Source organism: Hyalella azteca, unplaced genomic scaffold, assembly GCF_000764305.2.
Source record: "Hyalella azteca isolate HAZT.00-mixed unplaced genomic scaffold, Hazt_2.0.2 contig4657, whole genome shotgun sequence".
Classification (NCBI taxonomy): domain Eukaryota; kingdom Metazoa; phylum Arthropoda; class Malacostraca; order Amphipoda; family Hyalellidae; genus Hyalella; species Hyalella azteca.
In genome coordinates this window covers 14,942-41,114 of record NW_025934869.1, presented here as the reverse complement: position 1 = coordinate 41,114, position 26,173 = coordinate 14,942, and the positions used below count along the sequence as shown (strand labels likewise).

Here is a 26,173-nt window from a genome sequence, read left to right as displayed (position 1 = left end):
TGAATTAAGTCACGAAAAGTTCAAGAATCGGCAACAGGCCATGGGCCTATTTCTTCAGAGCCGACACTTCTATTATATTCTATTAATTTCAGGTGGTGTTTGTGCTGCTACAAGCCAATCCTATGGAAAAATTTCCAATTAGTGAAGCCACTCTTCAACATTCTACGAAAATGTTTCGATTCATGTAGCACTGATGAATGGTGATGCTATGCATCAGCTATTTGCGATGATGTTATTTACTTGCTTCAGCTGAGATGCTAACCACCATTCATATACGAGAATGCTTTATTTCGCAGAGCACTTACATTATTAAACATCATTCTGCCTATTAAGAAGTTCTATTATGAGGGGGCAATTACGATGCGCAACGACAACACCTTCTTTAGCGAAATTATTTAATGAGGCAAGTGCGACGCTAGTTCAAAACACCTTGTGTAACAAAATTACGTTTTTTCAAGAAGCAGCTTCGATATTACGACTCATTAACGGGTGTAGAATTTTTTTCTCTCAGATTATGTCAAGTGACTGATTCCACTTCATAAAAGTACGATAAAATTCATGTCTCCAGCAAAATGATCATGACTCATGTTAATAACAAAACGTTATGACATGATTCTTAAATGTATTTGAATGATTTTTAAATTAATCGGATTAATCGGAATTAAAGTAATTTTACAGCCAAGGTCACCACCATTTTACTTCAATAAATTTAATGTTATGCTATTCATAAGGGTAACATGGAGATATTAGGCTGCACGAGCATTCGAATTTTTTGTTAAAATTCTATGCCTCAAATTTTCAATCTAAGACCACGTTTCATAAGAGGCAAATACAAATCATTACTCACAAAAGTGTTGTAGGGAAAATCCACGTGCTGGCTTATCGTTTTATCTCTGAGTGCAGATGAGATGCTCGATCTGAGATTTTGGTGAGCATCATTCGATTGCCGCCTTGAGGCCTTCAGTCATTTTTGCATATCTGGTCCAAGGTGAAGGGCGCTGTTAGAAACTCACCGAGAGAGTAAAATGGTTGGACTCGAAGAGACAAGATGACCGTGCGCACATTGAGAAATAGTAGTTGCTGTGAAAACAGTGGAGAACAGCTATTCATTAATTATTTAATAATGTGAAATAGGTCTAAGATTTTTTCGAAGAACAATCTCTAGTTCACACGTCCGGGTTTCCGGACCTGACTGAGCTAGCTACTCGTAATGATGATATTGTTAGTGATAACCCACCTCATCACTGGGTGCTTGTTAACGTCGACTTCAACATCTGCTTCGGTGGTTCCAAACAACACTATTAAGGTCGCCGACAACGATCACCTTCAATATGCGAACACTGAAAACACATCGTCGAACAAGAACGTGACAGGGGATGAAAACTTGCACGAACTCAGTGAGATCTTTCTCCGAATACCTGCGACGAGTGTTAGACGAAACTCAACCTTTGACCCCACAGTGGACCTATTTATAGCCACTACAATAAATAGCATCAATAGCGATACGAGAACGACTGAACAAAATGTCGGCCAAATGACTTTACCTCCGAACGTAACGGGTCTTTGTCCGGAACCTGGGCCTGAAAATGGCCTCGACCCTTGCAAGGTGAGTTTCGATGGAATATTCGTTGTTATTTACAATGCTGTAACATTACTATTGAATTTCCCAACTAAGTCGTCCAATATTGCGTTATAATTATTATTGCCTAGGTTAATAAACAAATTTAATATAAATGTTAAATTCCTGGTCCTCAAATGTACTTTTCTTGTATATTTTGTTCGCCTGAAGCATGCGTGTCACCGACAATTTACTTTAGTTCAGTTTTATATGCATCTAGGGCTTCAGACTAAGCCTTCAGTTCCGGTAATGGCTCCAGACTAAAGTGAAGAGAGGGAAATGTTTGGAAACGCTTATATGAAGAAAACGGAACGAAAATCACGAATTCAGATCCTTCGCAAAACGACTATACGTAACAATAAATATATCGCTTTACTTCACTAATATCATTTGATTGTCTGTAATTTACTTGGGATGTATGCAAAATCATTGGAGAACGACGTATTGACCGTTAACTATGTGGAGTAGCAGTTTGTGAGCTGAAGCAGTGTTGTTTAAAGTTCGTGTGGTGAGATAGGTCAATTGACTACAGCTGCTTAGGTGCCAGGATGACAATATCTATAGCATTTAGATGGTTGATGTTGGCTCCAGGGTTGATTAGAGCGTTAATTTGCTGGTCTACGGCTGCGCACCCATTTACTTAAATTAGGTAGAGCCCGTGTAGCGGCTGAAGGCTCGTCGATTCAATCGATTTTTTCCCTTGGCATAGCTGCAGAGTGCATAACTTTCGTATTTCAGGATGATTACGTTATCCGCAACTTCTATGACCCGGCTAGAGTAGCTAATGTTGCACGAGTCGTAAGTGTTAAATGGATATGATTTTACCGCGGCTGCTACATCTCAATATCGCCGGCCAACGGCCATCGCCGTCTCAGACGTCTGCAGAGCTGCAGATCGTTTTATTGCTTGACGGGCTTAGTGCTTGTGCGACCTCTTAGTCAATATACATTGGTATATTGGTATATTCCATTGGTATGTTTGGAGGCAGGCAAAGGCGGCCTCATCCCTGGAAGGCCTCACGTCTCGGCAGTTGTGACAGAATGTCCCATACTTTGCCCTCACTCGTTCCTTGCCCGGTTTATTATACTCGATCGAAAGCTACTCGGTGTCCTTAAAATCTTGTAGTCTGTCATTCAATAGCTCAACTTCTGTTATTAACCTACGTTTTCTCAACCACTCTCAATTCTTGACCTCCCATAATGCAATGTTTAGTATAAAAGTCTTAAATAACGTAACCATTATCTACGGTTGCTTCCGACTAAACAAAACATTGAAGAAATATATTAATTGTTTGCCGAACAAATTTATAGCAAAGCCACTTTCTAATATTTTTTACGCGATTAAGGCTAAACGTAATATTTAAAACAAAATTAAGACCTAATTATCAATATTTGACTGGATCGGTGACAACGTAGGCATGCAAATGAATTGAAAGAACAAAGATGACCCAAATCACGACACGTTACGTAGCATGCCTTATGTTTGTCGTAAGAGACTGCGTGGCACGAGAACTCAAGAAGACACTTGAGTATCGTGGGAAAAGTTAATTAGAAAGTCAATATCGTGGGAATATTCAGCTGGTGCACGTGACATGTGTGTATTTTCTGACAAAATGCCACATGCGATGCCACTTGGGAACATGTAACTGCGTGCGTGTTGAGTAATATCTGCACCCACGCTCGCTTTGATAAACCTGTATCAGCCACTCACAAAAGTCATCCTAGAGCATGAAAATTATGCGCTTCTGCTAAAGATTAGTTGATTTCTTCTGCTAATCGACTTCCTGACAGTGCACCAACAACGGAGGCCCGCAGGGCGGTACCATCAACATAGACTGTCCTCCTGAGGTGTCATCACAAGCCATTCTCGAAGACATCATCCGACGCACGACTTTCTTCACCTTTGACGTATATAGGTAATATAATTAATGAATGAATGAGCCGCAATGGTAAATTTTTCCTGGCCCTATGTAAAGAATTAGAATTAGTCAGTATTTTTCGAAAATTTCTGACAGAAGATTTTGGTTCACAGGGGTAATGCATGCAGCTACAACTCGATTTCATAAAATTTTGACCGTGGCGCTGTATGACGCAGAGAATTCGAACATGGCTGAGTATAATGAATTATACGAAAATGTACTGCTTGTTGCTTTGACTAGCTGTAAACTAGCACCCCTAATTATTATTGCAATAGTAATTATTACTGCAATAGGAATAACAACAATGTAACGTGACTGTTCCGACTGATAACCCTGGCAATCGTCGCTGATGCAACTGCTTCTACTAGGCGAGTCTTTGTCATTGATCCTGATAAGCGATTCGAGAGCGTAATAAAAAACGGAAAAGTTGAAGTAATAGTTCTTGACCACGTACCATTCGGCCACCGGGATACAGAATACCTTACACGTTATTGAAGATGATACATTTCGAAACTCGAGGAAATTCCGAGGATTGTTTCTTGATCGATGTTCATGTTTAACTACTTATCCTCTCGATTCTCATGTTTCTTATTAATCAAACTGGGTAATTAACGTACAAAAATCGATCGATTATCGTTATTTCTTTCAGAGTTTGACACGAAATATACAACATAAATTTCAAGCAGATATTAACTCACTAGTTTTATATGCTTTATACGTTATACCATTCCTCAAATTCCATGTTAGAACTATCCATTCCATAAGCAGGGGATTTCTATATACAGAGGCTATTCTAAATATGGACACAATTTTGTAAATTCGTATTTATTCAAGTACAAATTCAAAATTAAAAATTTACTACATGTTGATGAATGTTGAATATGCCCCCCTTTGTGCTGCACGGCAAACATCTAAAAGGCAGCCAAACTCGTCCTACACACGAGAAAGCATATCTTCTGTTTCTGAGTGCACCGTAGCCGTGATACGGTTCTTCAGATCAACCAGAGTTGCTGGTAGAGGCGGGACGTAAACAGAAGTGCTGGTAGAGGCGGGACGTAAGCAGAGTTGCTGGTAGGGGCGAAACGTAAACAGAGTTGCTGGTAGAGGTGGGACGTAAACAGAGTTGCTGATAGAGGCAGGACGTAAACAGAGGTGTTGGTAGAGGCGGGACGTAAACAGAGTTGCTGGTAGAGGCGGGANTATTTGATGAACTCTGCTGTTGTGTTCAGTATGCTTGCTAGTTCCATGTGGTTCATATAGCTAAAAATTCAACTGGGTTGTAGTTATTTAGCCATAAATTCAACTAATAGTCTTCACTCAGCCTAAAATAAATTCACAAGACCACGATTATTTAGACCTTGCCCTTCAAATAGACTGAATCAGGTGATGGCATCGTTTTTGTTTTCAGATTCCGTCTTTCAGTCGGTTCTTTTTTTCGTATCATGACTAAAGAAATTGAAAGAAATTATTTTACTCCTTATCTCGTTTTGAGAATCTCGTGAAAATAGGATTTATAGTAATTAGACTGTTAGGGGTGCGACATAAGCTTAACTTAATTAAATTAATTAAAACTTAATTTCATGACCATAACGCTATCGAACACGCGACATAGACCAGTCTAGTTTGATACCTATTGTAAATGAGATTACTAGCTCGAAGTTTAATTAAAGAGGAGACGTACTGTTGTTCATGCTACTTCTCTAGTTTTACCGATAACACTCAATATATAACACAATTTACTCGGTCCCGGAAAGCTAACGAATATTTTCTGTCACTGCATAGCCGACAACGTCATCACTTACTTCCACTTCGACTCAGTTTCCTATGCGGAGGCTCCTTATCTGGAATTTTTGGATCTGAGCGGCAACGGTATTGAGTTTATACCTCAAGATGCCTTCACCAACCCTAGCCTCTTGACAGTTCACCTCGCTCGGAACATCATTTACACTCTCTCTCAAAATAGCTTTTCAGGTGAGCTCCAAACTTCTCATTGTTGACGTTATAACGTAGAAAACAATTGTATTTATTTTTAAGATCCGAACTAGATTCCTTCGGAGATTAAGTAGTATAGAAGTGAGCGCACCAGCACTGGTATGACAAACGGGTTGGTTTGGTTTGAATTTATAATAACAAATGCTACGATCAATGATTTTTATCCATTTGCTGCTAATTAAACGTGTTGCTGCAGTTGATTTAATATATTCAACCCTGTTCCATCCCGATTTACCTTATTAAGTTATTATTAGCCCATTTTACTCCAATTTAGACTCACCACTTTAATTGTTGCATAGTTCGAGCCTGATTTACCTGCACAAATGATCGAGGTACTTAATTATTATTTAACAATTTGAACTAAGATGACCAGATAAGTTAAAACGACGATACTTTTTAAAATATATAATGGACTTAGATTTTTCAAGTACTTTAACTGTAACACAATTTAGGAGGAAAATGAGTGGTCAACGAAATATGCACTTTTTATTAAGTGCGTGTATTTGTATAACTTATAAATAAATAATAATTTTTCCTTCTCAACCTTCTGGAACCAAGTCCCTCAAAACACTTAATAAAGATTTTAAATGTATTCCCTTTTCATTTTAATGTATTCCCTAAATAATTCAATATTTACTTTCGAAATTTGTTTAACATCCAAATTTTATTTTCAACCATTCCATCCTAACTGTGTTGGTGCGTTTACAGGCAGGTTTAACTTCATTTATACGAATCGTACATTTTAGGTATACTTTGTTATCATAATAGAGTTTTTTTAATGGTATTTAGGTTTTATAAATTTTCTTTATTGCGGGCAGGTTTGATCAACGCAAAGCTTATCGACGTCTCGAACAACAGGCTCTCCGACCTGCAGGGCAATGCATTCAACATCCCAAATCATCAAACAAGTTCGGTCCTGCAAATCAACTTGTTCAACAACAGCATCAGATATATACCGTAAAATTTTCAACGAATGTATTAATTTACTTCAAAGGTTATACATCCACTCTCTTCAAATTAAAGACCAGAAAAATCTCATTGTCAAGCCTTAATCTCTGATTGAAGTTTCACCATCATGCATGTGTTCTCAGGGTAAACAGTGACATTGATAATGTACATATTTTTAATTATGTAAGCTCGAGACATAATTTTAACGCGAAATATATCATCACTTTAAGACTATTGTAGGAAACTATGACTCGTCTATGAGTACAGGAAAGTAAAGCTTTTCGTCATGTTTTTAATCGATTACAATAGAATATTATAATCGACAATAAAATAAAATGTAGTTCTGGGTTTTACCCATTGCACTCAACATGAAAGACTTTACTAATATTTCTTCACTAACAGCGCCTGATGAAATGCAGATAACTTGCTATCATTAATAAATTTTTAATTGAATTCACGTTAAATTAAATCCCTATATATTTGTCGGAAACTCTCAACAATTGGCATAACAACTTGCGCTCCGCATTCATAAACGCAAATTTTCAGAACGAATGCTTTCGGTGAACTGATCGACGTGCATGTAAACTTGAGCTTCAATCAACTGATGATGCTTGATGTCAACGTCTTCCAGCCCATCATCGTCAACAGCAACTACTTCGCCTTCTTCCAGGCGGACGGTGGGTACATGCCTTGATGTGTTCATCATATATAAATATTTATAAATATATCTATGTAGCGGTTTCAGCGTTTAGTAGGCCGCAGGTCTGTCGCCGGTTCTTTACATCGCAGACCATTAATAGCTAGTTGCGGTCTCGAGCTCGCAACTCTCTACTTTTCTTGACCAATTTTTGGTTAAATTTCAATTTGCTTTGTTTAACCGCCCGGGCTCCTCGCCGATTCTGACCAGCAACTGGTGCACAGATCTGGGATCGAACCCGCGCCTCACTGATCCAATCATGGTACTCGGAACTATAACCACTAGGCCACCCTGCCCAATAACAACACTAGTATAATCCGAGAAATAAGTTTTTGATATTATCATATTTTAGTTGTAAAATTTTAAATTTAAATTTAATCTGATCACTTGACTCTGTGCAGGTAATCCTATTTTATGCGACTGTAACATATTCTGGATTGTAATCGACCCACGAATAATGGAATGCTTCGACAATTTTCACTGTGCAAACAGACCCGAAACTCTCTACCAGCTAATGCCAGAAGACCTGCCTGGATGCTCATAGTTACTTGGTCTCTGTGGTAGACTAGTATCTTTCACGCTTTTTTTAGATTTCTATTTATAAAGAATTTTTGCATCGTGTTTATTCTTGAGTATAAATAAATCTTTTGTTACGTTTTTAAATAATATTTTGCTCTATCATTGGCTAATTTGTGTCAAATTCAACTGCAATTTGAAGTCAAAAAGACTGGCTGAACAATCAATACGAGAAATATCTCAGGGCGCAACAAGCCAGGCGACTGGCTTCTTGTGCCCTGGCAAACAAATGTATAATGTTGTATATGCAAAATTTAGCAAACAGATGCATATACTACATTGACTAAAGCAAGGCTCAGGGACATCTGCAGCAAAATTTTGACCTGTACAACGGAAAATACTTCTTGGCTTCAAAGCCTGCTGAATTGTACCGTAGTTAGAGTAAATTTATGAGGTAATTCAGGTAGTTTTTAAATAATACCATTTATTTCTGCAAATCGCACGGTAATTCGCCCAACCTCGTTCATTTACAACGGAAAATATTTCATCACGCTCGCTAACGTGGAATTTGAATTTCTGTTGAGAAATTTGTGGCTGGTTTTACGCCTTCGTTCTCTCCTAACTAATAAAATATGTTCAGAAAATACCGATTGAAGTCCGAACTCAGCTAAAACGAATAAACAGTCAATTCAATCTATATTATTATATTCAACAATTTTGCTTGCTAACTGAACGATTATAAACTTTGCCGTATCTTGCAAGAGAAAATTGAGGTAATGAAGCTAGTGAAATCTTACATTCTCGTGATTATTTACATATCGTAAAATTATATTCATATGATATGATTCACTCATATGATTAAATTTTTAAACTTGCCAAATAGAGACGAGTTCATTACTTAAATAACTTGCAATAAAGTAATATTTGACATTTTTTATTTATTGGGATATGGTCAAAGAAAATTGGCCTGTGGAAATGTTGATACCTCTAAAAGAATTTAATCCACTGTTTGAATTAACTTGCTATCACAATTCAACTCTCGAAGCAAAGGCGGGGTAACTGACACAATGGATATGTCGGTAATATTGAACAGATTCTTAAGGCTATATTGTTGCTCGTGACGATATAATCAGGTGTTAATATCATTGGAACACGGATGTAAATGGTATCGGAATAATGAATGTATTTTTTGTCGTATTTAAGGTGGTTAATTCCTATGCCCATGTAATTCTAATGATCCTATATGAGAAATTGTCTTATATCGGATTTTCTCGATAACATGCTAATACGAAGGTAACTATGGAAACGTGTTGAAATTACTCGTACAAATTTTCAATACATATCTCCAAAAAATGACTTAACGTCTGAAGTACAACTTGAACTTGATGCGAGGCTATAGTCAATTACACACACAAACTCTCAAGTTATCATGAACTCTGAAATACAGCATTCATGTAAGCTCCAACGAGGTTAGGTTGAAAAATTCAAACTAGAGGTAAATTTTATTATTCGTTTATTATGAGCATAATCAGAGATGTTTCAGAGAAGTGACTCATTTAATTTTCAAAATACTGTACTCTAGAAATGCGTATTAATTTAAACTGCGCATTGGTTTGAAGAACAAGAAAATATGTTTTTTAAACATCCTGAATAGCTTTTAAATTGAAACTAAATTTGACAATGACAGAGGCTTTTTACAGAATTTTTTACAGAAATACTAAGTCTTATTGAGTTTATGATAATGAAATAGCAAAAATTACATAACTGAGGGCTTGTTAATTTCGAAAGGTTGACAATTTGTTGTGTTACAGAGAGCTTATAACAATGGAAAGGATTTATGCGTTGATCGCATTAAATTTGTATAAAAGTACATTGATAAATTCGCATCCATTCGAGTTTCTCCAGGAAACCAGCGGTTTTTAGTGAATATCAAGTATGTTAACGTCATGTGTTTCATATTCAATCAATATAATAGCCTTTATACACGTTAAAACAACTGAAAACTACTATAACTATATATCTATGATCTCGACCTTCTCCCACCGAAGCCTCTACCAGCCTGAGGAACAGGTTCTTCTTCCTCAAGCGCCACAGAGTCGTCCACGGGAGTGGAGGCTGCGTCGGCCTGAATTGTAGACGCGGGCGGCCCTCTGCGCGATAGTCCTAACCTCTGCCTGCGGTCTTGCAGACTTTCCTGAGCAGGTTCTTTAGGTTCAGTAACAATAGCTTCGTCGACAATAGTTTCGGCATTTGCACCTCCGTCAACGACCGCGAACCCTCTCGAGTTGACTGGCCGAGTTCGGATACGCTGGGCAGTGGGTTTGTTTTGACTCCTAATTTGTCCACTCGTAGTCGGTGTTTCCTCTAATGTTGCAGGTGATTCAGCCTCAGCGGGCTTAGGAGCAACAGGTGCTTCCTCTCTAGTGGTTTCCAGAGGATCTATTAGGGGAAGAGCCTCTGTGTTCTCAGGTTCTTCTCCTGGAATGTTTTGAGCTCTTTGAAAACTGGGTCGACGTCTTTGTCCGGGTTTGACCCGCGGCTCTGCAGTAGTCGTTGTAGTTGGTATTGCCGGTTCATTTTTAATTTTCTGACCTTGATCTGCCTCGTAGTCATCGTAGTAATAGTCGTCATAATAGTCATAGCTTACAGGTGCGGCAGTTGTGGTCGAGGTTCTTATTCTTCGTCGTCGACCACCTCCTCCATTGACTCCGTCTTGCCTCGGTCGCTGGCGTCTCCTTCCCCCTGTCCCTCCCCGTCTAGGTCCACTTCCAGGCCTATTCCTCCTCTTGAGGGGCCTCACTGTAGTGGTTGTAGATGTTGTTGTAGTCTGGGCTGCGTCATCGTAGTAGTAATCATCGTAGTTCTCGTCAGCATAGTAGTCTGCGGTATCATAGTAGTCGTTAGCCGTGTCGACGGTGTCAGCCGTCTCCACCGGCGCGGGGTCCTTGGCACCTGCGTTATTTTTTGGCCCCACTCTGATTTGTGGACGACGTCTCTTGGGAAGATTTGGTTGTCTGTTCAAGGGCCGCAGAGGCCGAGGGCGCGGGCGGTCCAAGTAAACGATTTTCGGTGCTTGTGTTGTCGTCGTGGTCGTCACGTAGAGTTCCTCATTCCTGTGTACAAAATTACATCAGCACTCTTAGGAAACGCTCAGAGCTATTTATTATTCGATGCAATAAGTGAAAGTTTTGCTCACAGCTCCAAAATACGGTAGAAACAAGAAAACCATATCATACATTCGGAACGTTTGGGTTAATTACTGAGTCATAATTAGTTCACGTTTAACTTTATTTTAATGTACAAATATTCTTTGAATTTTTATTGAAAGCGTCAACATAATGCTATGGACATTGAAAAAACTTCTCATTTATTCGCCATATTTTGGAACCTAGCTTTACAAGACATTTATTTTTCTCAAAGCATGAGTTCAGGGAGTCTGAAAACTTGTATGGTAAAGCTGTCGATGAATATTGACCTTTATATGAGTTTAGTTGCATTCAACGACTCATGAGGCCAGTCAAAATTGAAAGAATGGTTTTCCTCATGGTTTGTTCAGAAAAAATGATTGTGCACAGAGAAAATAACAAAATTTATAATGCAAGCGTTAAGCGAGAAAATATATTATTCCTAATAACTCTGAGTTTCTTATTCAACTTCCAAGCTTGCAAAAATTCAGCTCCAGTATCTCCTTTAAAATGAATGAAAAATTTCCAATGGTATTTCGACCTATAGACGGTTTTGCATGGAACGTAATTGTGTTCACGTTATGTACTAGGTTCCAAGCATGAGTGTTACCTGGCATAATATCGCTCTGAGTTGTTACAGTCCACTTCGCTCGCGTAGTGGCAGATGAAGTTGACTTGGTCGAAGACGGTGTAGTTGGGGCACAGAAAGTCGTACCGCTGACTGAACAGGCAGTTGTAGTACACCTGCACAAATATACCAGGTGCTACATTAATAATAATATATTTGAAGGTAATAATTTCAGTTTAATTAAACTGGTACTGAATATCATTTTTCGTGACCAGCTATCGCACAGAGTTGGAATCGAACCCTCAACCTCTCTCCCTGGGATCGAACACCCGCTACAATCCTGGTACTCTGAACTCTGGCCACTTCTTTAAAGCTTGACATATTTTAATGTATTATTACTTATTATTGCTGATAATTGATGTTTTATGCTTTTTACAGATATTTTAGATTTTATAGCCTATATTTTACTCTAAAACCTTATAAAATGACAAAACATTCAGACTTCAGACCGAATTGCTGGTGCTCGTACGGAAGATGCTGCAGGGTGTGTCAAAAACTTCCCGATTGTTTGAGTTTCAAGAGGTACTGCCTCACAAGTAATGATGTTTTTGAACGAGAATGAGAAAAATCTTCAGCAAAGGACAGGCCTAGCCGTAAGTAAGAGTTGTCTGAGAGAGACCATCGGTCTTGAAATCAAATTGTTCGGGAAGACCATCCCTCTTAATGTTACAGCAGACCTCAATGAACACCTACAGAACCCAGTTAAAAAAAACTGCTCGTCGGGAGCTGTACGAAACTTGATTATATGGAAGCGCTGCAATTCGAAAACCACTGGTCTCAAATGGGTCTATGTTTGGAAGCTTCTGTTTCTCATTCAGTTTACCTCAAATTTAGTTAAGTAAAACTTCTTGAAAAGCTTCCAGCAATTTACTATTAACCATCTTTTTAAATGGGCTAATAATTCGTTGCCCTTACTTAACCACGTTTTAAGTTATTGTCGGTGTCCAATCTTAGAATATAATTATAATATATTTATAATAGAATGAGACGCCAGATTGACACCGGACATTATTGCTTGTGAAGGTGAGACGAACTTGATGAAGAACAAGCTTCATTACTGCTATGCGTCGCGAAAGACTAGTACAGAGCTGACAAACGTAATTTTGTTGATCTAATAATTAAATTTCTAAAACGTTTTCGGCGAGACAGTTGTATATCATATTTAAATAAATTATTTATTTCAAATCACTGCTGGGAATAAACCGCTCAAGCTTGAAGGGATCGTCGGGAATCTTTCATCAAACAAATCTTCATTTAAATGTAAAGTTACAATGATAATATTTTGGTTCCCGTCTGACCAACATGATTAAAATGTAAATCTTTTCTTCGAATCAACCATAAATTAATTACAATAGAGTATTTGTGAATTCTTACTGTGACCGTAAAGAAAAATAATCACAGCTGCAAAATGTTTGCAAATTTTACGAAACACGTTCACAATAAATTTGATTGATAAAATTATGTGAATCAATTAGGACAAAACACGGAATTTTAATCAATTACTTTTCATTCAAGCAAAGAAATATAAGTCGAACGAGATCATCTAAGCGCTAATCGTCACGAGAAGTGAAGTTGTCACCCGACAGAACAACCTACAGCTCCTGCACTAACCTGGCACTTGTGCGGCACCGACGCATAGAAGCCGTCGTGCCTGTCGTCGCACGTGAAGTTGTGCCCCTCTTTGGGGACGCGCTTGTAGAAGGGGTAGTTCGAGAGGTCATAGCCGATAAGCTCATGAGGAAGGTTGGGGTCATAGATGTAGTCTTTCTGGGGGTCTCCGGTCAGCGGAGGACCAGTTGGTTTATCGTCTTCCAAAGTTTCCGTTATGTTGGCGGCTGGGGCATCTACTGCCTCGGCTTTGTTCTTGTTTTTCTTCTTCTGGGCTTCGGCAGGAGCAAGAATTGCGAGTATTAGCACAGCCAGGCACACTCCTGCAGAATATTACAAGAGAAAGAAAACAATTCTGTTATTAAATATGATGTGTTGGTGCGTAAATGGCAAGTAGAAATTATTAGGATTAAAATCAAAGAAAAAAATTTACCCTCCGAAGCGAACATTTATTCAACAAATAACACCTTCAAGAATAGAAAAACCGTCTCAGCTGCTCTGGGTTCCGAATTTAGGTAAGAAAATCTTTGAATGAGTTGCGAAGCTGAACAGAATAGCTGGAAACATTTTTACAATATAATAGCCTAAGTCAATCGTTAATGAAATTAGCCATCACTGTTGTACGATGAGGCCTAAAAACAGCAGACAAGCTAGACAATATAAGCAATGGGCGCACGTGACCTTTTGACATATCATTGAAGGCAGTTATTCTCAGCTGGGAGTGGCGAGTTGCGAACAGGTTTACCGACCATCGTGGCCGCACAGACAGCTTTGAACGGCACCCTAGTGTGAAAAGGCGAATGCATGTTTTTGCAAGTGCCCTATGCAGGCATTCAGACATGAATGGTTTCTCGCTTGCGAGGAATAGCCACCATGGTCATTGTAATCGAGATTAGGCCATGTACTGATCTCATTGATTCTCGGAAAACCTCTTCTGAGCTCTACGTGTAAAGTAGCAGCAGCACGATGACTTAAATTGCATCTAATTCCAAATCAAAAGATGCGTGATGAAGGAAAAGAATTGGGGAAAAAGATCCGCCAGTAAGTAATATTTAAATTTGCATTCACAGTGATTTTTATGAAGCGTACTTCTGTAGTCTGGCAAGTAGAAGTTTTTAGTCCATGTTTCTTATGAATTTAATTTACACAGATTCAGCGCTGCCTTTCATATCATTACCTAATACTTTGAATATGATCACGACTCAGGTCTGCAACTATACAGGTCCATTACTGCTCTGGCGGCCGTTGCCATTACTGCTCTGGCCGCCGTTGCCATTATTGCTCTGGCGGCCGTTGCCATTACTGCTCTGGCTGCCGTTGCCATTATTGCTCTGGCTGCCGTTGCCATTACTGCTCTGGCTGCCGTTGCCATTACTGCTCTGGCTGTGTTTTTCGTCAAACAGCCTTCGCTTTGGGAGTACTAGAGAGAAATGTGTTTAGCTAGATCCAGAAAAATATTTAATCGTTCGTTGAAAATGTAATCCGTGCACATGCGGAGTTGCATTGCACTTAAATTCGTGGCAAAATTTCAATTTTGTGGATACTTCGTGATTACTAAACGACATGCGTGTGATGAGATTGAGATTTGTTCAATATATACTCCACGAGCACCACTTATGACGTCACCAAACATGGGTCAGCTATTCAGTTTGGCATTTATTATTCTCGACGTGTTTCCCTTTCTTGCCTATCAAAATTCTTTGGCGGTTACTACAGATTCAAGATTAAAATGGAAGTGCACAAACATTACGCACATGTCCATGCCTCTCATAAGTTACACATGTTTAAATATTTCATGTTTTAGCCTCTAGAGTGACTAGACGAAGCTGCAGAAACACTCCCAGCAACACGAACTCCTCGGATGTTCACAGCGCTAGTCTCGCAGCAGACAAACACCGATCGTTTTAGGCGCGACTGAGCGAATGCTTTCACTGGTTCACAGCTTATAGGTGCTCCAGGGAGTAGCGACTTGTTCCAGCAGACACTACACTTGCCGTCTACCGTTGCTTGCTGATATCTGTACAGATATGTATGACTCGACTGAAACAACGTCGTGTGAGATTTCAATGGTTGTAAGCCGGTGTAAGATTCTTAATACACATACGCTATGTATTTTTAATTCTGATTTTATTATTTATAACACGCGAAATAACCAAACCCACATTATTTTAGCTCAAAATTTTAGAGAAAATAATGCCGTTTTAAGTAGATACGCTATGCATTTTTAATTTTCATTTTAATATTTCTAACACGGCAATTACAGCCGATCGGCTATTTTTTTTATCGGCTATTACAGCCGATTTCAGCAGCAATCCACTCAGACGTGTAGGCCTGTCTATCCTTTATATGCTGGTCTAGCATAGCAATCCAAAATGGTACAACAGCTCTAGGAACGAAATTCTTTACAACTTTGAATTTAGCGCCCAAGTGCTATTTCTATCTGCCCTAAATAAAGATGTCCCAAAACTATCCACTATCGACCTATCACTGGTATAGTTCATATTACTTTAGATTAAGCATCTACTGAGGTTTCTATTTAGAAAGTACGATTGAAAATGTCTCTGAATTGCTATCCACATGAAACAATTTTTCGAGCATTATGAATTCTCAATACAGACTGACATCCAGGAAGAATATTGGCTCAAGAGGAAGTGGGAACAATTCCAAAAAGTTTCTGTTGTTTGTTTCGCATGAGCTGAGTCGCTGTGAGAACTTTCTCTGTCTACCGCAGCGCACGACATAAGCTCTCTCCGCAGTCGTGACAGCTGCTCTTGTTCCCGTGAGCCAGGCTGGACAGCGAACTGAGAGTGGACTGATGATCCGTTATTATGTTTAAATACAGGCACATCTTGTTCAAATACTCTTAATACGCGCTTATACGCAACGCAAAATGCATTATTAGTGAGACACAGCTCCTACAATCTCTTATCTATATTTAGTTCAGTGTAATATTTGTTCACAACGTTGGTAAAACACATGATTAAGTGCATTGAGATTGTGTTGCTCCCTATAAATAGCCTGGATTAGAGTATTTGCAAGGCGGTTGAAATCAAACATGATCAGGGTTAGGAGACGGGTAGGAATAAAATATGTTGAATTTTCACTAGAGGTATAAGCCAAATTCAAAGTGGCTTAGAACTGGATGAAAATGATTGCCGAATGTAAACCGTGCTTTTGAATTTTAAGCCGAGCTTTTCAGAAGCGGTACTTTCAAATCTTCTGATATAATGCTATGGGAATATTTTGAACGAGTTCATTTCATAAGAAAAACGAAATCGAGCTATGGACGTTAATGAAAATTGAGGCACATGTCAGGCATTTCATGCTGTGTAAACTTGTTCGTCAATGCCTTAGCAGTACAAGTAAGAGAATGCAATGCGTGATTAATAAGCACGATATCTCCCTGCAGTTATGATCAAGCAAGAAAGAAAACCGTCTTAGGTTCTCTAGCTTTGAGAAGCAGAAAGGAAAGCAAGAAAGCAACAGTCAAGCAAAATCGCGTCACCTGCAGGATATAGAAACAACGACGCGCTGTTCAGGGTCGACGTACTTACGTGGTAAAAAGGAAAACGAATAAGCAATCTTGCATTTTAATTTTCTGAGGACTTTTCATGGTATCGAATTTTTTGTTAGCAAAAATCCTCTACCAACTCCGGCTTTCAACCACTGAGATCTCACACGACGTTGTTACTGCCGAGTCATTGCATGAGTTTACAGCCTCAGCCGGACCACATCTTCTAAAATAATCGTGATTTGCAAGACTATTTTCATTCAAATACGCGTTTTTACGTGAGATTCCTCATTTAAACTTTGATATTGAGAATAATTAACCTGAGTTAATCAAAATATGGAAAAAAATTCAAGGAAGTAAAAATAATTTTCATAGAAGCAATTTTAAAGAAGATAAATTACATCTATCAGATGTGCAGCATTGATTGAATTCGTTTTTGTAGATCAGATAAAAACTTGGAGGTGATCAAGGAAGCGCGGAGGCAGCGTTATGGCCTGCGGCCGCCTGCTGCTCAGCGACTAGCCTGCGGCAGCCACACTGCAGGGGCACTAGACCTGCACTGACTGCAGGGCACTAGACCTGCACTGACTGCAGGGCACTAGACCTGCACTGACTGCAGGGGCACTAGACCTGCACTGACTGCAGGGCACTAGACCTGCACTGACTGCAGGGCACTAGACCTGCACTGACTGCAGGGGCACTAGACCTGCACTGACTGCAGAGGCACTAGACCTGCACTGACTGCAGGACACTAGACCTGCACTGACTGCAGGGGCACTAGAGACTAGACCTGTCAGCTAATATATTGTCTAGTATGTAAGGAATGTTTTTAGAATAAAATATTTCGTAACGTATTTTTGTGTATTCAAGTTTAAGTTCGAAGGTGTGAATGTAATTCAGCTGGGAATTCTCTGGATTAACTATAAACAATATTTATAGCTTGGCTGGGGTAGCGGGGAGATGAGGACAGTTTTGTACAAATTGCCCAGCTTGATAACGCAGCATTTCGCGCACATAAAACTTGTTATCGTTTTTCGTTTACCAAATTCACCTAGTGTCGATACAGGAAGAAAATACGTTGATAACACAAGAAGATCGTAGTAATTGCAAATTAAAAATAGCATAAATAGTTTTATTCGAATATTGTGAAAAGCATGACAAATTGTATAAAATTCGAGTTTCCATTTTAATTTTCTATTATCTCGGCCCAGTTTGTTATTTCAGCTCGTGCGCTGGTGCATAGTTGTTTAAAAATAAATAAAAGGCTTGAACATACGAGAAAAGTTGCAATCCCACATACACTCCTCCTCCCCCCACGCACCTGTGGCGAAACGCCTGCCCAGGCGCGGGTAACCGCCGCTGCCGCTCATCGCTGCCCTCGGTGTCGTCCTGTAGGGTTACCAAGTGCGTCATTATGTTCAGAAATGTTATGGATAAATATAACAATATACAATTATGATCAGAACTATTCATGAAACATGGAAATACACGGATATGTTCATACATATTCATGAACAAACATAAGAATAATATGAGTTTAAAAATTTCCTTTTAAAGGCAACACTTCCAAAGAGGCCAGTGTCTCCGATATTACACATGTACATTAAATTGCTAATTTTATTTGTAAATATCGAAAAAAATTAATTTTTTATAAATTGATTTTTTTAATTTTTAATTTTATTTATTCTGTCATTTGATTCAAGCATTGTCTCCAACTTTACGTAAGTGTGCAAAATTTCAGATCGATTGGACAATTAGATGTGTGTTAAATATTGATTAGGAGATTTGTAGCAGACAAACTAACAAATAAGAATTGACGTTAAAGAGAAGTGTTGTAATATAGTACGACTATAATCATAAATATTTATGAACCAACTGAAAAGTATGCAATAACGATCAGAAATATCTATGAACCAACATTAGAATGTAAGAATATGTTCAGAAAAATTTATCAAGATTTTAATCGTTCTACTACGCTAAATTATTTACGATTATTTAATCAAGATTTTACTCGTTCTACAAGACTAAGTTATTTCCTGCTATATTATCAAGATTTTATCTTGACCCGGCAACGTATCATGTTACTCCCGCCATTTGACCTCTCATTGTGACCTCTGGCATGTTACTCCCGCTATTTGACCTCTCGTTGTAACCCCTGGCATATGATTTGCTTACTAGGTTACACTTGTTAAATGGCCTCTGTCATGCGATACCATCATGTTACTCCCATCATGTGACTTCGGCCATGTGAACCACGTCATGTGACAATCGATGTGCACCGTTCATTAATTTGTTACATTTAATCGATTGATTAATAAACAACCGTTTGGTTGTTTTCAGTCGATTATGCTTTTCTTTGGTCTCACTGAATTAAATTGTTGAGATAAAAATAGCTGGTACTATTTCAAAAGTGCACACCTTTCGATGGCTTATTCATACAAAAAGAAACGTCCACGTGTCGCAGGAATCAAAATTCACATTCATCGACCTCTCGCTAGTCGCATGCACATCTGACCCAAATGCGTCGGGGCTAAGTTTTTCTTGTCATACATGAGCTCTTGAAATCAAGGTCTACCATTATTTTTTGAGGGCTCCTAATGACGACGATGAACTTGACAAACAGTTATAACGACGCGCTGCTTTTTAGCTGAAGTAACTACCTCGGCATCGCGTCTCTACAACGTTCTTCGAGGACCAGTAATGACTGCACGCTAATTATTTTAACGGTGTCTTCTCTGAGCAAATGGCCGAGTACTACCCTATTTTTGATACTTCAAAAAATGCACTCTATCGATGGCAATCGGTAAAGAATAAAGTAATATTATATGTTAACAACTGCAACATTCAAACATTTCAAGAAATTTATTTTTCATGTTACCTAAAATTAAATATTTATGAACACCCGAAGAACGTACAATAAATAGGTTTCCGACCGAGTCACTCATAGAAACAGGTGTGAGAGCGAACCAATGAATGTAATTGAAGAGTCAATAAATAAAATAAATCATGACACCAAAGGCCATTGCCAAACCACGTATGATGGAACCAAGAACTCGAACAATTCGACGCCTATTTCTTCGCATCCGCGTTTATGGCTCGTCTCGAGCCCTGGCTGGTACGAGCAGTTCAACTACTAATATGCTGTGAAAAGAGTAAAAATTTAACCCTTCTTGTATGAGAGAATTAATGTACCTTTTTTGAGATCAGCGTCGAAAAAATAAAGTGGTTTACAATTAGGAGATCCCGCGCAACACTCGCGTTGTTTTTGTTAGAAGCGAAGTGCACTACCGCGTCAGGAAGCCAACGTCGCACCTGAAGGCTATACGTCAAACACAACTGCTGGACTTCAATCATGAAAGGTCATGATTGAAGCCATGATACTTACAGCCAATTTCAGCAGTGGCATGGCTTCAAGGGTGCAATAGTATACCATCAATTAAAAAAAGATAACTCAGTACTCACTGCAGTGAGTGACAGAGAGCGCATTTTCCCGTCGACGTAAGCTTGAAGTCAAGGACGAACAGACGGAGGGACGGACGGACGGACATGGCGAGCACAATAGTGCATTTTTTCCATAAATGAGAAAATGCGCTAATAATGTTGGTGCAATAACTTTTTATATAAATTCATATATAAAAAAGTAGAGCATCTTTCAATCCTTCAATCTAGCTCTAAAATTATTCCACTCTTCACTTTTTGACAAATGTAAAAATTACATCAATGCCTCCGTGAAGGGGAGCATACACATAAAATTATGAAAATAAAAGCGTCATCAAAAGCGAAGTGACTGTTAGCTTCTTGGCCCTAGCTCACGCTACGAAGTGAGTGTGAAGTGACGGAGGCTACAGAACACGTCAAGGCTGCTCGGGCGCTGCTACTTTCAACGCGTTACGTATGCAGGATACGCGGCGGCATGTGGCCACATTACTGACTGACCGCTGGGCGTGTCGGGACATGAACCTGCGTCGGGGATGTGGCAAATGTGTAGAAATGTGTGAAATGAGGCACGATTAGTGTAGCTAAACAATGTTATAGGAGAGGTTCGGGGTTGTATGTTAAAAAATGTAACTCAGTACTCACTGCAGTGAGTGACACAGAGCGCATTTTCTCATCGACGAAAACTTGATGTCGCGGACGGACGGACAGACAGACAGACGGACATGGCAAGCACAATAGTGCACTTTTTCCATAAATGAGAAAATGCGCTAAAAAGGCGCAATGAGGAGGCCAAAACCAAAATGAAAATTCAAGCAGCGATTTTCATCTCATTGCTTCAATTCTTTTCTCTCTTCCCTCACGCAAATATAAGTGAAATGTTTGAATGGATTCGAATCTTCCTATTTAAATGGACAATTGACATTAATTTTGACGTACGTTTTCGAACACAATATTTGAACACAACAAAATGCGTGCAAAATATTTTTAGGTAAATGTATTTACGTCAAGCTGAACGAAAATTTTTTAAATAAGACAATTCCCAGCGTAACGGCTGATGATAGTGGAATGATATTTAAAAGTACAAATGGAATAAAAATATTCTAGTCTATGTTCCAAGAATAAATAAACTCAGCGTAAACGATATCAAGTTATCTCGATTAATGTAACTCGGATAAAGTGCACTACTCTACTAAATAAAGAAGCAATTGTCGACTAATTAAAACGTCACATTTATTAACGCGTGTAAAACATTTTAAACCATAAATCCTCGTATAACTTTCGTACCTACAGATCGTGGCTACAATTACATGGATATGAACCAACACTTTCATATAATGCAGGTGTTACAGTGGTGCCCATACGCACGAACTTGTTCCATTCCGTGGTTAATTTCGGATACCAATCAGTGCATGTGTACCGACATGAAAACCAAAAACATCAACACAAAGCGCACAACCTTAATATGAAGCAAACTCTTTATGGTGCGAAAAGCGCTAGATGCTTTTACGGCGAGATGAACTGGCAAGATAGACCTGAGAGAGAGCCTGAAGCCGAAGCAGGAAACGGGTCACGAGAACCAGAGAAAAGGCATCGTCAAGTTCGTGCATATGGACGAGTTATTACCAAATTCACGATTCGTAACTCAAATAGTTTTTAAAATTCATTGGAATATATGAGCAGCGGTTTTAGTGTACCTAGGTTGGCTACATCATTTATAACAGAAGACCCAATTAAATGTCTAGGTCGTTTCTTCTAAGCTTTAGGCGCAGACGACTAATTGTAGGTCAAACTTTTATATCAAATTTATCGTGTGCTTGCCAATAGTTTCAAAAAAGATGAATTATGCTACTCATAATTACAATTAAAAAAGATAAATATTCACATTTCATGGTATAATGGCGTGGACAATCTAACAATTAGACTTACATGAATTACATCAATTTCAAATAATTGAAGACTGCATGCTAAGTATATATGAAACGATATCTTCATCGTGACTGAACTATTCGCACACATTTGACTGCATGTTTTATACATTTCGATCGCATTAATTTAATTTATTCGAATAAAGGGGAGCAGAGCAGTTGATTTTAACGGTAACTGTAAGGACTAGTTCTTGAAGAGCCTACAGACTGCTTGATGACTCACAAAAGTTGACTTATTTTTAAGTCTCTCGTGTGGCAATTTTTAAGAAGAGAAAAAAGTAAGAAGCTTTTTACGACTCGATCGTCTAGTCAAATAAGGAGACGTTTGGGCATCACAAAAAAACGTGCTTATCCACGTCCAAAATTGCGCAAGATAGCAGCGCGCCAGACAAACTGCCGCACAATTCAGCCAGTCAGCGTACTATACTATTGGAAATTAAAAGAGATGAATATCGGCGCAAGCTCGCACAATACCCTGCACCATATATACAATAGTGTCTGTAACATATGCTATGCAGAGCAAACACTCTGCACAAGCTTACACTATACCCTGCACCATATATAGTGTCTGTAACATGTGCAGAGCAAACACTCTGCACAACTTCACACAATACCCTGCACAATATTGTCGTTACCATAATTAGAGCAACATACAATAGGGCTCAAAGAGTTTCAAATAATTCATTGTATAATAAATGTTACCAATGAACTCAAATCCTACAGCTAGGCCCAGTAGTTGGGCTGAAACTCTCAGGATGACCTTTTATCGTCAGTTGGGCAAAATTTGCCCTCATTGACATATATATGATTTCATAGCTCGTAACGGCTCTAGTGCATATCAATGCACGATTTGCATTGCAAATCAATGCATGCATTTTTCTCAATCTATTAGACCTGAAATAAGTTACATTTAATCTGATCTGAATTCGAAATGTGAAACATTCATTGACAGAAGCAATTTATAAGACGGCGTTAATTCGAATGCCGAAATAATCATAGAACCACGAATTTTCTGCTTATTTTCTCAACCCCAACCGAATATGATTTTAACATCAGTCAGCTTCCCAGTTTGATTCTCTGAGTAGAGATGTTATCTTCCCTCTTTTTATCGCGCTAATGTAATACGTCTCAAGTACATAGCTTTAAATAGGTGGGATGATAATGATCAAGTCGTACCAATGGAATTGGAATACTTAAGTCTCATATATTTTAACAATATTTATGCGTAGAAAGGAGATTTTGTTCATACAATTTCATGTCCGGTATTTGGGGTTGAATTTTTAATTTCTTAGTTAGAGATATGCCCGTGATGAGAGGCCATGGGAATTAACGAGTTTGGTGCTCGATATAAGTAGTATTATTTTAATGAATACTCACTAGGGAACGATGATTAATAACAACGTGAAGGTTGCCTTTGACGCAGTCTTAGGCTTGAAAGAAATCGTCGAGAAACATAAAATCAATATACCACAGAGAGATTTGAAAATATTGATCATTGCAAAATAAATTAATACAAGTTTATTAAGTATTATTATATGCATAAAAAAATTATTTTTACTGATTTTGGGGGATTTGGCACTGAGTTTGAACAGAGGGTAGAGATCACCGAGTTTAGCGATTCAATAGTTGAACGATACTGTTTTACTTATAAATCAATTTTAATATCTACTCATAGTTCAATCTGAACAAATTCAGCATCGAATTAAATTCATAAATTTTTAATATAGCGAAAACTAGTTGCTGTAGAAGTCATGAATTTTGACATGACCCCACTCGACCCCACATGACCCCCAGTCCAATTTGGTCATTTCTGCACCTATACCCAGCCACAACCACCACTAGTCTACTTTAGGGGGCGACACATAAACGCTGTGAAAAGAACTATGTTCTCCAGTACATGTAAACATTTTCACCCATTAACCAGCATCGCCTTTTGTTGATAGATGAATTTAAAGTTGAAGAAAGTATGAAACATTAAAATTCTTAGTCATTTAAATATCACAGAAGACACAAAGGAATAGAAATATTTAAAACTGAATGTGTTTGGTTAGGTTTATTAATGCACAGCTTAAATGAACATCGACTGTCTGGCAGTTCAATCGTTGGTCACGTTTCCATCGGCTCGACTCTGTATTGTGGAGTAACAAATTTCCGTAAAGAGTGGCTTGTTGCATTCGTACTCGTGGTGGTGCTCGTGACAATTTACCTGTAAGACGTGATGTCTTGGAGTATATTGGAAAACACGGGCGACAGTGATGATAGCTTGGGAGTTCCTCAACGACGACGCACTGCAGCTTCTGCGTCTTTTGATGAAACGATAGAATGAAGCTCAGCAATGTACCTTATTCGATCATTTTAGCGAAAGTGATTTCCAACGTTTACTGCCAGGTCACCTAGAACTATTGCACATGTCTGGCACGATCAACTGCACGGCACTGGTAACGGCAATGGACTGGTTGGAGGCGCTGCTGGAAATCGCGGTGAAGGCAGCCACTGAACCTTGAAGCGCATAGGCAAGCGAGCAACTCGTGCAGCATCGTGCGTCTGGCAACTATTTGCTCTCTCGCGACCCTTTGATTGTTGTACATTAACCTTCAGTTTAGAGGCAACAGAACCATAATTGTTCATGAACTTTTCAACTTGAGTATTCTTCGATATTCTCTTTAACCCTTTCGTGACTGACGGGAACTACTAGATATAGCAGTTGCATTGACGACAGTAGATGTATCCCAGATGAAAGGATTAAAATCAGTGTCAATAACTCACACTATCATTCTAGGACTTCATTGAAAAACAATTTTATTTCATATTCAGTCGCAAGTTTAGGTACTATAGCTTTTACATCACTTGCTCGTTTTCCAGGTTAAGTAGCAAAATTCGTGAGATAGCTGCAGAGTTGAAGTAATTTCATAAAAATAAAATTAAAATACTCACACGCTTGGATTGGAGAAAATTTGCACAGCCTTTTGGCGTGAGACTCCTGGAGTTGGACAACCTGCGGGCACTGGGTTGCCTCCAGGTTCACAATGCAATTTTAAACGAGTAGGAGACAGAGGACGAGATTTAGATAGTAAGGTTAGTCACGCGGGCGGAGAATCTGGCAGCAGGAGATACGGAGTGCAGGGACTGGCTGCGTTGTGGGGTTGTTCACCTTGGCATGGCGTCCTGCATATGCATTCTCAAACATTCCTTGTATGAGTGAGCATCCAACGATGCTTGACAGAATACTTTGGATTTAATTGACAGGTAAGGATTAGTTGATGAGACATGCATTAATTCTATTTTGATGTACACTTTCATAGTTACACAGCTTACACTACTGGCTGGCTACGTTGCTCAGATGGTCAAGTAGCGCCATGCAAATTTTGGCCACTTTACTTCACTGGAGCAATCATCTTTAGGCTAGGTTAGGTTAGGTTAGGCAATTTTAGTTCTGGAATGTTCACGGTATTATCTGCTCTAACAGTTCCTCAAATTTCGGTTAATCGATCAATTAATCAATGCTTCTATTCTAAACTAAACTCGACACTGTAAATCAGACACTGAATTTACCACACATGTCAAACTTGAGCTCTACTTACCCATTTCCGATCTTTGGAAACATCAATTGGTATGCGCCTCCGCGGCCCTGGACTCCGCTAGTCCCTAACCTTCCTCATTCGAGGCACACCAGCGATTCTTCGTATCGTCACACCAGAAGTTTTGGTCTGCATTATAAATAATAAGGCGACATCTAACGCCTGCTCGCCCCTGCCACTATAATAGCTCGATCCACCTGAGGCAAAAAGCGACCGCCCTTTTGACGAATATTTTGAACGATTAGACTTGCAGTGCCGCCAACTTACGTCTAGTATCCCGTTGCAAGGACAAGAAGAAAAAATTAGCTATAAATATGATCACAATTATTGTTGCTGCTCGAATTTTGCAATCAAACGAAAACTGGATTTAATAGAACTAAAACTGCCAGTTCAACTGATAATAAGAGATAATTGTTTTTTTATTATTATATTTATTATAGAGGATGAGGACTGAGCTGGATGACGACTGAGCTGGATGAGGACTGAGCTGGATGAGGACTGAGCTGGATGAGGACAGAGCTGGATGAGGACTGAGCTGGATTAGAATAGAATAGAATAGAAGTGTCGGCGTTGAAGAAATAGGCCTACGGCCTGTTGCCGATTCTTGAACT

General features: G+C 38.9%; 2 protein-coding genes across 3 annotated transcripts; one reads left to right on the top strand and one right to left on the bottom strand.

Moving 5' to 3' along the window:
• The first annotated feature begins 991 nt into the window (after positions 1 to 991).
• Positions 992 to 8,004, top strand: LOC108667498. Its single transcript, XM_047880108.1, has 7 exons — positions 992 to 1,606; positions 3,409 to 3,533; positions 4,945 to 4,949; positions 5,319 to 5,507; positions 6,347 to 6,485; positions 7,023 to 7,153; positions 7,575 to 8,004. The coding sequence occupies exons 1-7, from the start codon at positions 1,211 to 1,213 to the stop codon at positions 7,715 to 7,717; spliced, it is 1,128 nt and encodes a 375-aa protein (XP_047736064.1). The 5' UTR covers positions 992 to 1,210; the 3' UTR covers positions 7,718 to 8,004.
• Positions 8,005 to 9,385: 1,381 nt separating this feature from the next.
• LOC108667500 lies at positions 9,386 to 24,449 on the bottom strand. Of its 2 annotated transcripts, none has more exons than XM_018154532.2 (5): positions 24,191 to 24,449; positions 17,943 to 18,010; positions 13,114 to 13,433; positions 11,485 to 11,618; positions 9,386 to 10,802 (listed from the first exon to the last, which is right to left on the bottom strand). In XM_018154532.2, the coding sequence occupies exons 2-5, from the start codon at positions 17,989 to 17,991 to the stop codon at positions 9,710 to 9,712; spliced, it is 1,596 nt and encodes a 531-aa protein (XP_018010021.1). In that variant the 5' UTR covers positions 17,992 to 18,010; positions 24,191 to 24,449; the 3' UTR covers positions 9,386 to 9,709. The 2 variants fall into 2 exon arrangements, with proteins under 2 accessions (XP_018010021.1, XP_047736063.1); XM_047880107.1 differs by lacking the exon at positions 24,191 to 24,449 and adding an exon at positions 23,362 to 23,376.
• Between the last annotated feature and the right edge of the window lie 1,724 nt (positions 24,450 to 26,173).